Genomic DNA, 15,733 nt, shown 5'->3' on the forward strand with positions numbered 1-15,733 from the left:
GTACTGAGAAATTATTTCAAAGAAGTATTATGAGATCTATAAAAAGTGTTACGGACGCACACACGAGAACTGAATACTGAAAGCGACACTGTTCTGTGTATTAAAGGAAGTAAAATGATCAGGCTGCATTTCGCTTCACAACACGTCTTCAGAAAATCGTACAGCTGATACGGGAGTTATCGTCATAAACCATTTGACATGCTTCACAATTGACAGTAATGCAAAGGAATGGTGCTCCTACGTGTCATTTAACTAATTTCAGTTGGAACATTGCCATGGACTTTTATCATCTCTCGGATTTCACCAAAACACTTCCTTGGCTTATCTGCCATTCATTTACCAGGCTAAATGACCTGGCCACCTTCATGTCACTTCCATTACAATCACATTTAAGTTTTCAATTTCAGTCCGTACCTTGATCCATTTTGTTTGTTTTCATGTTCCTCCCAGTAATTTCCAACACACACCTTTCTCTTGCTCATGCAGCCATCAAGTTTTTGATTTCCACATAAAAGTATAACTGCCACAAAACAAAACTAGTTCACTGATTCATTCATCATATTCCATGGATCCCATCAAGAGTGAACAAACAACAAGACAAGGAAACGAAAGAAAATTAAAACTGTATGCTGTATTAGGAATAGACTATCACCATACAACATAATGTTATTCGCATTTAAGAAATCTTGTTATAATCAAGTAAATTAGAAAGATTCCTGTTATTTTGAAATATCATGAATCTGTAATTTCAGTTCAACATGCGTGTCATTTAAAGTTTAATAGTGATCTCCCATGTGTCGAAAACATCTGTCAATGGTATAGTCAATCCAAAATGACTGTATGTGAGTGTAAAGGGAAAAGCAAAGGACGACCTGAATGTGTCAGAGCAGCTTACCTTTGTAGTCCTAAGAAGTCTGCTCAGAATGCACGTCTTGAACTTCAATCACCAAAGACAACAGTGCAGAAGGTTTTAAGAAAACTTTGAAATGCATCCATACTGGTTAAAGTTGGTACATGCTTAAAGCAGATGACAATTGTCTACATTATAACTTCACCGATAAAGTGTTGCAGAGGGAAGATGACTTTCTTGATTACGTGGTATTCAGTGATGAGGTAGCCCTTCATCTAAATGAGAATATAAGAAGCTTGTCCTACACATTGCCATAACTTGCCCTGTGTAAGAAGGAAACATACTACCTTCAACCAGCCATGCAGAATAAGGACAATTAACAAATATGCACCAATCATAACAGCAGAGCGGAGATTCTTTATAGATGTGGTAAAGCTCCAGCTCTAAAGCACAATTGTGGAGCAGCCAAACTAACTGCTCATCTCATTGTTCCAGAATGTCCCAGCAGGGCAAATCATGGAATTTTCAATGAATTACTGTGTATTAATACACAAAGGAGTTACAGACCTTGATTGAAATCAATGCGGAAAGTTGAAAATTTGTGCCCGACCAGGATTCAAACCCAGGTCTCCTACTTACTAGATGGATGCTCTTGCACTGAGCCATCTGGACACAGTGGTCATAGCAAATGCCTCCGCCCCCACAGAAGAGTGGAGACACTATATATGGGGGGGGTAAAGCTCCATCTCAAACACAACACCCCCCCCCCCCCCCCCCCCACACACACACACACACACACACGTGTGCCAATGATCTATTCAGTACAGAAGCACACCAGACTCAAAATCTTATGAGAATCAGTGAAATGCCACAAGTAATGAGGATCATGGGCATGAGACACTACATTTGTAGTGTGTGGATAAGCTGAGAATTTGGGTCAGATGGGAGGCATGCTAGGGTAGTTTGTGCAATTGCAATGACCACTGTATCCGGATGGCTCTTCTGGTCAGAGCATCTGTCTAATAAACAGAAGACCCGGATTTGAATCTTGGTTTGGCACAAATTTTCAATGTTCCCCATTGACTCCTATCAATGCCCACTCACAACCAAGGTCTGTAATCCCTTTGTGTATTAGATTATATTAAAAATTTAAATGTCTGTCTGTAAATTCCATGTGCTACTGCTTTATTATTTAATATTGTGCTTTACAATAAGTACCCATGCTGTTGATATCTGGGAGATAGTGTGTCCTCATGAACTTGTAAAATATTAAAGTGCTTCCCCAATTAATCACTTTCTGCACTGTGCCCCGACACAAATGTAAGGACCACTTTTTTCACTGAAACTACTGTAACAGGGGTGGCTTACCTGAATATGTTGCAAGAATGGCCTTTCCCCAATTAGGTGAACCTGAAAACTTTATTTGGCAACAAGATAGTGCCCTTCCCCATTGGCATCTCTCTGTCTGAGAGTGACTGAATGTTGCAGACCCTGACCGTTAGATTGGTCATTAATAGTCAGTATGACAGAGCTCTTTCCCACTGGCCTTCACATTCACCTGACCTCACATCATATAATTTTTTCCTTTGAGGCTTCATAAATGATCAGGTCTACCTTCTGCCACTACCTAATAATTTGGCAGAGATGAGACACAGAGGTGAAGAGGCTGTTGCTTCTATTACCCCAGATTTGTTAACCAAAGTGTGGGAAGAACTTGATTTTAGGTTGGATGCCATATAAGTAACGGTTATATATTTAACATTTGGAAGAAAAACTAGGAAAAGTTTGTCCTCAATTCGATGTACAATTTATTGTAAATAGCGAAAATTAAAATGTTAAAATATACAGTGCAGAAGATTCTTTTACAGACACCCTGTACTATAGAACTTGTTTATCTGATATAAAAAGCTTAATATTTATTAGATTACAACTGTATTTTTCAAAGCAAACAAGTACCTACACATGTGAATACCGAGTTCTATTTGCAGCATGTTTGTTTTGCAGCTTTCCAGCAAACACTGCTACTTGCCATGTAGCTATAGGAATTTTTCATTATGTGAATCTAGATATTCATGTAATTTGCAGAAAGAGTGGCTAATGAGGTATGGTTTCAATTTTATTTTTAATTTGCCATGTTTTGCTATTTCTTGCTTTATATTGGACAGGAGTTTGTTGAATATCTTCATACTAGTAAATAACTCCACTCTGAACCACAGCCCAGGAGACAAAGTCTATATGAAAATTATTTTTTTGTTTTCCTCATATTGTGTTTGTGTAAACCATAACTCAGCTGAACTTGACTTTAATGAGAAACAAAAACCATTATGGAGTATAAGTATTGGGAGGTATATATAAAACTTCCAAGTATGCTTCTGCAACATGTAAGGTTATGAGCTTTACACAATATTCCTACTGCTCACTTTTGCTGAATAAATGCTTTATACATATGCTGAGAAAATGAGGTTGATAGAAAATGCCAAACAGTTCAGCAGGAATGGCCAGAGGACAGGCTATACAAGGAAAATGAACTTTAAGGCAATACTATATAAAAGGAAGAGGATGTAGGTGAAGGTGAGACAGGAGAGATGATGCGAGAAGAATTTGTCAGAGCACTGGAAGACCTAAATTGAAACAAGGCCCCTGGAGTAGGCAACATACCCTCCCTCAGAACTACTGATATCCTTGGGAGAGCCATCTTTGATAAAACTACTACACCTGCTGTGCAAGACAAATGATACAGGCAATATACTTTCAGACTCCAAGAAGAATGTAATAATTCCAAATCCAAAGGAAGCAGGCTGTAACATGTGTGAATTTTACCAAACTATCAGTTTAATAAGCTATGTTACAGGTAGAAGTCAACCTAACAGATGATGTTTGGGTTCTGGAGAAATGGAACAAATAAAGGTATACTCACACTATGACTTCTGTAAGAAGATGGGTTAAGGAAAGGCAAATCTAGATTTAGAGCATTTGTAGATTCTTTTGACAATGTTGACTAGAATAAACTTCGAAATTCTGAAGTTAGCAGCAGAAAAATACAGGAAGCAAAAGATGATTTACTACTTCAACGGAGACCAGATGGCAGTTATAAAGAGTCAAAGGGCATGCAAGGGAACCAGTGTTGGAGAAGGAAGTGACACAGGATTGTAGCCTATCCCGAAAGTTATTCAATCTGTAAAATTAGAGTACAATTTTTTAGGTTTACCGATGTTACAGTAGTCATGTTGGAGGCAGGAAAGGACAAGGAGGAGCAGTTGCATGGAATGGACACTGTCTCAAAAGGATAGTATAAATGAGAGAGAGAGAGAGAGAGAGAGAGAGAGAGAGAGAGAGAGAGAGAGAGAGAGAGAGAGAGAGAGAGAGGGGGGGGGGGGGGTGGAGGCATTATATTTCAGCAGTTATTTAGAGATGAAGAGGCCTCCACAGAATACTGTAACATGGAGAGCTTCAACAAATCAGTCTTCAGACTGAAAACCACACGCTAATTCCATAAGACAACAGCGCATGAAAAAATGCCAAACAAGCCAATACTTTTATCTTTAGATAAACACAATCAAAGATGCTTGTAGGTCACAACATGCTGAACTAAACTTTTTTAATCAGTCTATTTACACTAGAAATCAAAGAGTCTCCTCTTGCTTCTGTCTGATGGTCATGCAACCCACATGAATATAAAACTGACTGAGGTGCTTAGAGCAGAAAACACATCTCCATCACTAAATTGTCTCCACATTTTACATGTCTCTTGCAGTCATGAGATAAAACTTGCTTTGCACAAGCATTTGCCAGGCGCGGTGGCCGTGCAGTCCTGGCGCTGCAGTCCGGAACCGCGGGACTGCTACGGTCGCAGGTTCGAATCCTGCCTCGGGCATGGGTGTGTGTGATGTCCTTAGGTTAGTTAGGTTTAAGTAGTTTTAAGTTCTAGGGGACTTATGACCTAAGATGTTGAGTCCCATAGTGCTCAGAGCCATTTGAACCATTTGCACAAGCATTTAATAGTATGACAGAGAAAGAATATTAAAAGTGTATCCAAAACTGACTTTAGTAATATTCTTAGAGTGGCAAGGAATAAAAGAATCTTCCAAACAACCCAAAATAAGCATCTGCAAATATGGATTGGGGTTAAGACTCAATTATTGTTCAAAATAGGGCATCATCCTCCCCTCACATTAGGTCCTACCGAAGACAACCATTCTGTAGTACAAGGACTTACTGTAGTAGGAGCTTGGTCTTCCACAGAACCTGTGCTTGCTGTTGTGCATTTATTGGAGTACCCAAATTTTTGAATAAACTGCTGACACTTCTGCAAAGAAGCCCAAAGAGCAGTCCTCAAGTTAAGATTCGAGGAACTTAAACTCCCTGAGGAAATATTGTCACTCTCAACATAGGGGGAAAAAAAAAAAAAAAACGGACACCAAGGTGATGAAACAGCAGTACCAATTAGCCTACAGATCTTTAGATGATTATGCTCAAAAAATGTGAGCTGGACATACAACCTGATATGACAAAATCTGAAATTAAAAAGTCCAAGACGGCTACCAAAACTGTTATGAAGAAGAAGAAAAGCAAACATTACAAAATCAAGAAGTTATGCAGTGTTTCATGAAAAAAACATACTATTTGGGAAGGTGCAAAAGTCGTTCTACAATATGACGACGATAAAGATTTAATGGAAGTTGGGATGAGGTTTTTCAAGTGATTAGGAGCTGACAGATACTGGTGTCTATTGAAAGACATGAAGCTGTTGCAAAATCCTACTTGATTTTTGGACCAATCAATAGTGTGTTGATCGAAACCTTTAATGTTGAAGCCATTGATGATGTGTACCAACTCTACAGAAATGTGAGAAAGTATCACAATGAGCGCTTTAAAGAGATCACACAAAATTGTTTATAAAAAATATTTATCAGAATTATAGCGAAAGTCACATTCTTGTCTGATGATCACACCATTTTTTAATGAAAGAAAACGTTCCCATGGTTTCTATGTACAATTTATCTCGCCTTAACTACCTATTCGCAAAGATTTCACGATAGATGCAACGTTTACTGCCACGAAAACGGAGGCCGATTATATCAAAGCCATTACACAAATCGTAATAGCTTGGCAATTGAATATAATCCAACTCATAGTTCCGTATAAGTTACACAAAAGTTAGAATCGGTTATATCAAAGAGACTACACAAATCGTAATAACTTATCAGTTGAAAATAGTCTAATAGTTCCATATAAGTTACACAAAAGTAGTAACTGCACAAATCTGCTGATTGTTTGCACCACAAACTCGGATATTAAAACTTTGGTTTTTTGAACAATGACGGTGCGTCGCATTTTGATACTATAACACATCATCTCCGTACAGAGAGCTGTAAATGCACGAGCTTGTGCAACCACGAAGTCGTAAACAGCTGCGTCTAACCTATAAATGTATCTGAGTGACAGTACAATGGTGAGACGTCCCATAATCGCAAAAATCGCCAAAGAACACACTCATTTGAAAAATTTTCTGTTACAGACATACTAGGATATTATTTTTGAAAACACTATTTGGTTTACGAAAACAATTATTCCTCAGTGTTTTTTTTTTCTCCGTTCATATGCTCCATAAGGGTTTTTGTTGCTGATAAAAAAAATCATTTTCAGCTGCACCGTGATCTACATAATCACGACAGAAGACACAAAAACAATTTTCAGTTACTGTTTGTTCACAACGTCTTGATCCAGACCTCCACACATCTTGATTGGCTCTCGGCGTACGGCATAGGTCAGTCGACTTCGGGGCGAAACTGTTTTGTTTTTGGCCACTGCCAACATTAACGGCCTAAAAACGCAGTACCTCACTCCTTAGTGTACTAAATAGCCATTAGCCACTACGAAGGAAGAAGGAATTGTTCTGCAACGTCGTGCTGAGTCGCAAGTTAATAATCTCTTAATGAGTAACGAAGTGCATCCTGGCCCGTCGCGAGCAGCACTTTCTATTCTTTCCATTCCTCGCATGAGCAGAAGATGTACTTTACGGGGTGAAGCCCGAAGAATAATTAATAACATAGTCGAATGTTGCGAACAGGAATGCGAAAGGAAATACCTATTCCAACCACTCACTCAATCGGCGAACCGAACAGCGACGTACACAGGAGCAAGCATCAGCACCGTAAGAAGAATTCGGAAATTTTGCATAGAAAATCCTGGGAAATTACCAGAGACTCCAGGCAAAAAGAGGTAAATCTCTTTCCAAATATTTCACTTCCAAAGATCACTTAAAGAGCCCGAGACATGTATGAATTTATTTAAAATGTGCCTTTTCCTTCTGTTGTTTGTGTGTGCAAAATCATCATGCTGACTGTAGGAACTCTTAGCATAATATCACCTAGTTCTGCATAAAATGCAGTCCTGCTTTCTAACCATCCTTTTTGTTTTTTAAATTCTCTTTCACTACCTGAAGCTCTGCACAAAGCACAGTCTTGCTTTCTAACTTTTTTGTTTGTTTTTTAATTCTCTCTCACTTAGGCCAAAAGCTACTGGGAGAATCCAATGGAATGAATTTCATAGGAGTGTTGTGAAACAAACAATTGAAGACTTCTATTTGGTGCAGAAGATCGCTCCCAGTCTGCGGAAACTTCGGCCAATACTTAAGGAAAAGATTGGTTGGACGTGGTCTGTTACATCTTTGAGGAATACTTTGCTGTCCATGGGATTCATATGGAAAGATAGGCAGTATAAGAGAAGGTTATTGCTAGAACGTAGTGATATTGCTGGCTGGCGGTCGCATTTCATTGTACAAATGAGACATAGTAGAGCAGCAGCCAAAGAAATATTCTATGTTGATGAAACTTGGATAGACAGCAATTTGGTAGTTGGAAAATGCTGGCCAAAGAATGCTGCAGCAGGCGTTCCAGGATGGGGAACTTCCTCTAAAAGACTTATTGTAGGAAGTGTTGGATCGAGAAAGGGATTCATCAGGGAAGCCCAGCTAAATTTCTGGGCAAACTCTGCAAAAGGAGACTATCGTGGTCAAATGACTTCGGAAATCTTTGAGAAGTGGTTTGAGACCATGGTTCTTCCAAATCTTCCACCAAATGCAGTCATAGTGATTAACAATGCTCCATATCAGAACAGGCAGGTGGACAAAACACCCACATGTTATCACACAAAGATGAGGATGCTGCAGTGGCTCCAAAAGAGGCAGGTCCCTTGTAGTGAAAGCATGAGGAAACAGGTTCTGTTCTCATTAATTCAAGAACACTGCCCTAGTGAGAAGTCATTTGTGATTGACAAAATGGCTAAAGAGAAAGGCCACTTGGTTGTCCGCTTGCCACCACACAACTGTAATTTGAGTGCAATGGAACTGGCATGGGCGAAAGTGAAAAGATTGTTTAGGGAGCTCAGTGTTACAGGTGACTTGTTGAATGATGATCTGCTTCAGCTTGTCAGTGAAACCCTTCTGTTAGTTACTGCTGATGACTGGGAAGGGTACTGCACGAACAAACAACAACTGGAAGAAGATTACTGGAGGCGTGACGCTGTCGTCGAACATGCAATAGAAGACATCATGATTAACACTGCTGAATCGGACAGTAGTGACGATAATAAGGATTTATGCACAGATGATGAATACAATGAAAGTGATTCTGATTGAGTTATTTGTTTTTGCAATTCAGCATTAGAAATGTTAATAAATATTTAAATTTGTAATCATTTTCTTCGATGACACATCGTGAGTTTTACATCTGGCCCTTTTGAACATCAAATTTTCTATGACATTTGATATGGAATTGGTAGCAATAAGCACCACAATTCAACATGAACATGGCAGTTTTGATTTCACAAATCCTGCAGTCTTTTCAAGGACACATGATATAAAGCAGTACGCACATGTGTACGGTCAGGGCAATGCATGAGAAAGTGAGTTTTCGCCCCCCCCCCCCCTCCCTCATCACCAACACACCACCGCTCACTCCTTGTTTATCTATTTGTCCAAAAGTGGGGGGGGCAGGGGGCCGACCTTGCTGACTCCACTCCCCGTATCCCTTAAGAATTCATTCAGGATTTGTGAAGAAACCATTGACTTTGCCTCCTTATCTAGAGTTCAGAGTAGAGATTTATACTTCGGTGCAAAGATATTCAACTAACTCTTATCTAATCTTAAGCTAGAAATTGACAGCCCTACAAAGGAAAAGTAAGGCTTGTTAGCCACTCTTCACAAATTACCCGAATATCTAGATCAAGAGATTCAAAAGTTTTGGTAACCACTAGGACATAGCATTGTCCACTGTAAAAGTGCCTGATAAGTAATAATGTACTGTAAACAGGACTCATTATTTAAAGATGTGGGTAATGATTTGCTAAAAAACAAATTATGTATATCCAGCATCTTCTACATTGCTAGACTGGACTTAACCAAATTTGGTACACATACTGCTTCCTACACAAAAATCAGCATGGTCATTGTTAAAACTTCCTAGATCCCCTAGTAGCTGAGATATGTGTGCCTGCACGGCAGGCATGTTGTGTGGGTAGTATCAGCATGCCTTGTAGGGGCTACATGTTTGGAAGGACACAGCTGAGCACAGATAGGAAGCTTGAAGTTGGATACTTAAGGGGGGGGGGGGGGATGGTTACGAGATGGATAGAGAAAAGAGGGAGGAGAAGGCTAACAGACAGAGAGAGAGGGGGGGGAGATGATAGACAGACAGAGAGAGAGGGGGGGAGTATAAGATGGAGTGAGTGAGGAGGAGGAGGAGGAGATAGATGGAGAGGGAGAGAGAGAGGAGGTGGTGAAGGACAGATAGACTGTGGAGGAGGATGAGACGGACAGAGAGAGAATGAGGAGTATATGCTGTAAAAGATGGGACAGACAAGATGGACAAAAAGGTGGAGGAGGAGATGGACAGGTAGATGTGGGAGGAAGATGAGGCCATGGGGGGGGGGGCGGGGGGAGGGAAGAGCGAGGAGACGTGCACAATATATGTGCCAACCATGGGGGAAAAAGGCTAATAATGATGTGAAGTAAATATTATACTGACAACAGGAGATGAACAATTGCTAATTAATGTAACTGAGAAGACATCTTCTTTCAATGTGGCAACATTTTTTTTGTAATTTACTTGGTTATATTTAGCTAGAATGAACACGAGCAATACTAAACAGTATAATGATAGTTTACTGTAAATACAATACAGGGATTAAGTTTCTATTCATTTATTCATTCATTGTGTTTTGTAAATCCCATCAAGGATGACAACTTTCATGGATGTAGACTGAGTCGAGGTATACTGTACCAAAATACAAGGAAATGATAGAAACTTAATCTGCATACAGCATTAACAATAAAATACCACTATAGTGCTTAATGTGTGTCATGCTTATACCATCTAAATTTAATAGATTCAATTATTGAGAAAGCTGCTACATTTATCTACTATATGCAGCATAATATTTGCTCGATTACAAAGATATTTTCCAAAGAAAATATGTTTTACATCTGTAAATACTGAATCTTGTTTATAGTGCATCATTACTTGTCCTCCATCTTGATAAACTGTGCTAGTGGCATGTATCTAACAGAACCTTAGAGTCCCTGAATCTGGATATTCAAGTAATTTGTAAAAGTAGTTTCCAATGAGGTACTGTTTTCTTTTTATTTTGAATTAATAGGGATTCACAGCTTCTTGCTTCATGTTACATACACACTTAATGAAACTCTTACCTGCAGAGTACATTAGTACACAGCTCCCTCCTGAATCCTAAGCAAGGAGGCAATGTCTACATGAAAAATTATGTTTGTGTCTTGTATTGTGATTCAGCTGAAACTGATTTTAATTGGGGGGGGGGGGGGGGGAACCATGATTAAGAGTATGATAAATATATTGGATAGGGAGTGCAATAATTCCAATCCCTAAAAAGTGTTCTACAAGATGTACAGTTATCTGCTTTAAACAATATTCTTACTGTTCACTACTTTAGTTGCATTGCCACGGATGGTAATTCTATAAGACATCAAGATTAAAAAGATGCAAAATAATCCAATACTGTCGTATTTAGGCAAGCAGAATAAGAGAGGCTTCAAAGGACATAACATGCTGAACCTAGCTTCTTGATTGTTTTGTCTGTGTGTTCAGTCTACTTTAACTTTCCATCCTACTAAACCACAAGGAATTTCATGCAGTGCATTTCATGTAGTATGTGACAATTATTGTCTATTTTCGGCACTAACAGGTTGTTGCTATTGGCGTGGAATGGCATAATGTGCACCTCTGTGAGACTAACACTAGAACTGGAGCTTTGAGAGTGGGAACCTTATCCTGTCCTGGGCGAGGTCTCAATGATGTGCTATTGTCTTCCTCTCACTTGGTATAATGTGTCCAGTGTGTATTTGTGTTGTATGGGTGTCTGTTATGGATGTCCATACAGGGAAAATGGTGCTGACACATAGCCTACTTCTCTGCAAGGGGACTGCTGAACCTCACATCCCACATGACAGATGTATCACTATAGTGTGAACTACTAATGCACAAGATGAGATGTCTGAAGGCATTGAAAATATGGTGCTGGATAGAAAAGATCTTGTTGATAGCAAATCTCACAAATGAAGATATTCTGAGTAGAAAAAGTGAGTAATGATCTGTCTTACAAACTTTGCAGACAAGGAGAGATCAGTTAATTTACCACTTCCACTGAAGAAATAGTTTACTTGTTAATGTAATGAAGGAAATGGTTCAAGCAGAGAGTTAGGGAAAGACCTAGACTGCAATACTATAGGTAGATCAGAGATGATGTTGGAGCAGGCTCATATGAGGTATACCAACCAATCTTTGGATTGAGAATTAAGAATATGTCATATGTCTCCATACCATGAGGTGACATGGAGAAGCTTGGAATTTAACCCTTGACATTGGCACAAAGTATGGTGATGAGGAACTGTATGCCATCTCTCTTTCCCCTTCCCAGACAAATACTGGCAATTCCTTCCACCACCAGGGTTAAAGACAGCTGTCTCTCGGGCAGGCACTGCTGCACAACGGAGCCTTAGGCACACCAGCTGCAGAGGTGGTTCTGTGCTGCAGGAGAAGCAGTGAACAGTGATAGTAAGCTCACCAGATAAAATATCTCTTCATTTTGGGGCACTGTAGGTGTCTTTGAACTGATACCAGACAGTCATATGACCATCCACCACCGATGCAAGTATTAAACGACAAAGTTGACACTCAGCGTGGTGGCTGACTGGAGTGACTGCAAAGGCATTTCCCTTTTATAGCTGCTTCTGTCAGCCAGCACACTGCATTTCAACTTTGTTTTTGCACATTTAATAATGACAGTCAAGTAGAGTGTATGTGGTGGTTGGTTGCATGGAATCAGCACATTGAGATGTTCAGTGTGGGAGGTCATAGAATGCAAAAAGGAACTGTCATGTTTGTGCACCGTGCTGATGACCGCACCACAAATGAAATTGTCCAGTTTGTTGGTGTATAGGTGCAAACTGTTAAGTTTGTTTACAAGGAATGGTGTACCACTCACAACCATATAATGCAGCATAAGAACAGTGATTTGGGGGAGGGGGAAAAATCTATGTGACAGTGCCCAGAGATGAGTGTTGCACTTTGTCAGTGTCAGTCAATCTCAAATTGGAATTTCAGACATTAGCTGCCCGTGGGCATTGATTAATATCAATGGCATTCCATCTCATAGGGGAGTCATGCTGCGCATCCGGGATGACATTCATAGTCACATCCCCCTGACTACTCACCTACAAGGTGTTGCAATTAACCTTTATCTTCCTCAATTGACCTTTTCCCTTTGTACCATTCACATCCCTCCATCATTTGGTGTCACCAGGGCAGACTTCCTCCAGCTTCTCGGGCAACTCCCTCACCCCTTTCTGTCGCTTGGTGACTTTAATGCACACCATCCCCTTTGGGGAATCTGTCACAGAGGTGCCCTCTTGGCTGACCTACTCAATCAAATTAACCTCATTTGCCTTAACATGGGTGCATCCACATTCCTTTCAGACTCCATATACACCATTTGTACCTCTCCTTCTGCACTACCCAGCTTGCTCATCATCTCGAGTGGTCTGTTCTCCCTGACACGTAGTTCTCCCCGACACGTATTCTTGCGACCATTCCGCATGTGCCATTTGATTGCTGACTCCTACCTCATCTATGTGCACACCTAAATGGGAGCTTTCTAAGGCCGACTGGAGGCTTTACTCCTCCCTGGCGAACTTTGACGAACAACATTCTCCACTTGCAATGACCAGGTGGAATATCTTACAAACGTTATCCTTACTGCCACAGAAAGTTCCATTTCTCGCACTTCTTCTTTACCATGCTGTGTCCCAGGCCCTTGGGGGACTGGGCACGCTGTGACGCCATTTGTGTGCAGAGATGTGCTCTCTGCATTTTTAACCATTATTCTATGATGGCAAACTGCATTCATTATAAACACTTGCATGCAAAGAGTTGTCGCGTTCTTCGGGATAACAAGAAAGCTAGCTGGATTTCATTCACTAGTTCTATTAACAGTTCTACTTCCTCTTCTGTCACGTGGGCCAATCTCAAACAGCTCTCTGGGAGCAAGGTCCATTCCCCAATTTCTGACCTGACAGTAGCAGCTGATGCCATTGTGAATAGTATTGCTGTCTCCAACACCTTGGGCTGCCATTTTGCAGAGATTTCGAGCTCCTCCCACTATCATCCTGCCTTCCTCCATTGGAAACGAATAGAAGAGGCTTGAGCGATACCCTTCTCTTCTTCGAGTCATGAGTGTTACAATGCTGCCTTTACTGTGAGGGAGCTAGAGTGTGCTCTCACTTCATCTCAATCCTTTGCTCCAGGGCCAGACGATGTCCATAGTCAGACGCTGTACCACCTTTCTCTTGTGGGCAAGCACTTTCTCCTTCATGTGTACAACCACATCTGGGCAGAGGGCATGTTCCCCATTACCTTGCCTTCTTCTCCTTGCCTTCTTGTCCACCCTATGGTCTCCACCTCGGCGTTTGAGACAGTCTGTCCTTTCTCTCCCTCTCTCCCTTTTTTTCCTATTCTTCTTTCCTTCCTGTATGTGCCTGAAGGCCAACCCACGTGTTCGCATGCGTAGCCGGTGACGGGATAAAGCTTAATTCCCCCGCCCTGGGTAGAGAAGTAGGGCTCGTGCGTACCCCCTGGTAAAGCCCGGGCCCGGGGAGGGGTGATTGCCCGAGCTGACACCTTCCGACCATGCCGATTGGTCCCTCCGTCCATTTCTCCGGAGGTGTGACCTGAGCTGTTAACATTCACCTAAGGCGGGAGCGCCCTCTGAGAGGGTCCCCACAAGGAAGGAGCGCGCCATCGGAGACGCTGGCAATCATGGGGGATTCAACCGCAATGGATTTCTCTTCTTCTTCTCTCTTGACTTCTGCCCAAAAACGGAAACTTGACCAGCCACCAGTGACAAAAGTACTACCGCCTGCCCCAAAGTTCCTCATAGTTTCTAGATATGAGGACAGAAAGGATTTTTCATCTGTCAACCCTTTCGTTATTCAGAAGGGCGTAGATGCCATAGCCGGACCTGTCAAGTCTTGCACCAGGATGCATATCGGTACCTTGTTGTTGGAAACAGGCACAAAAACTCCTTCGGGCCACACTTCTGTACACGTTCCCTGCCCGGGTGGAGGCTCACCGCACTTTGAATTTGTCGTGTGGTGTGGTATCTACTAGATCACTTGACGGATTGACTGACGAGGAGATTCAGTCTTTCCTCGCTGAGCAGGGCGTGACGGCTGTCCATAGGGTCATGAAAAAGGTCGACCATGACCTTGTACCGACCCGGACACTTTTCTTGACCTTTGATAGTGTTCCGCTGTCGTCGCGCATCAAAGCGGGCTATGAAGTTATTTATGTTCGCCCCTATGTCCCGACACCTACGCGCTGCTACCAGTGTCAGCATTTTAGCCACACCCGCCCGTCTTGTTCTAATGCGCCTAAATGCGTCACTTGTGGCAGGGCCGCCCATGAGGGTGACTGTCCACCTCCGTCTCCTTGTTGTGTGAACTGTCAGGGTGACCATGCAGTGTCCTCTCATGACTGTCCCATCTACAAGGATGAACGCTGTATACAGGAAATTCAGGTCAAAGAGAAACTGTCCACCTCGGCTGCTCACAAGCTTTTAGCTAGTAGGAAGCCCACGCTGCTCCCAGTGGGGAAATACAGTACCGTCCTTGCCTCTCCTTGGTCTACCAGGGAGGTATCGATGCAGACATGCGATCTGACCTTTAGCACCATGGTCATCCATTCGGCCAGTGCTAAGATCGCCCAGTCAACGTCTCCTCTTCCTCCCGTCACCCCTAAGACACAAGCACCCTCATCAGCTTCTGCCATGACTAAGACCCAGAAGTCAGATGCATGGGCCTTCAGGAAGGAACCATCCCATGAAGACTTCTTACGTACCCCGAACTCCCACCCATCGACCAGTACTTTGACTCAACGACCTTCCAAGAAGGCTCATAGGAAGAAAAGTTCTCCTTCTCCGACACGGTGCGTTCCTTCTCCTGTGCCACCAAGCGGTTGCCGCCCCAGGCCGTCATCAGTTTTGCCTGGCTGCACCGCTGGTAGCCAAACATCTGGCCGTTCACCGGCGGAGGAAGCTCCCCCTCCCGACCATCTTAACATGGTGGCTGACGAACCTATTGATAAAATGGACGATGACTCTCCACCTATTGATAGCGGCAGCAGTGCTCGCTTGAAGCCGGGCCCTCAGCGGCCTTCGAGGTGACCCCTTCTTGCTTTTTCTTTTTCTTCTCATGATGGCACTTCTTCATTGGAATATTCACGGCATTCGCTCCAACTGAGAGGACTTAAAGTTGCTGCTATGCTTGCACTCTCCGCTCGTAGTAGCTGTCCAAGA

General features: G+C 42.0%; 2 protein-coding genes across 2 annotated transcripts in view; one reads left to right on the forward strand and one right to left on the reverse strand.

Annotated features, from left to right (window-relative positions):
• LOC124550864 overlaps nt 1-15,733 on the reverse strand; it is a 248,114-nt gene that overhangs the window by 34,254 nt on the left and 198,127 nt on the right. The window lies entirely within an intron of this gene.
• Nucleotides 6,682-8,545, forward strand: LOC124550863. The gene is made up of 2 exons (XM_047125605.1): nt 6,682-7,072; nt 7,361-8,545. Exons 1-2 carry the CDS (start codon nt 6,786-6,788, stop codon nt 8,487-8,489), a joined length of 1,416 nt encoding a protein of 471 aa, XP_046981561.1. The 5' UTR covers nt 6,682-6,785; the 3' UTR covers nt 8,490-8,545.

This window comes from Schistocerca americana, chromosome 9, assembly GCF_021461395.2.
Source record: "Schistocerca americana isolate TAMUIC-IGC-003095 chromosome 9, iqSchAmer2.1, whole genome shotgun sequence".
Lineage (NCBI taxonomy): Eukaryota > Metazoa > Arthropoda > Insecta > Orthoptera > Acrididae > Schistocerca > Schistocerca americana.

Bases quoted from the DNA above. Each gene is read 5' to 3' on its own strand.
- LOC124550863 (XM_047125605.1), top strand. From the start codon at position 6,786: ATGAGTAACGAAGTGCATCCTGGCCCGTCGCGAGCAGCACTTTCTATT. The intron at 7,073-7,360 runs GTAAATCTCTTT...TCTCTCACTTAG, and splicing joins GAGACTCCAGGCAAAAAGAG to GCCAAAAGCTACTGGGAGAA.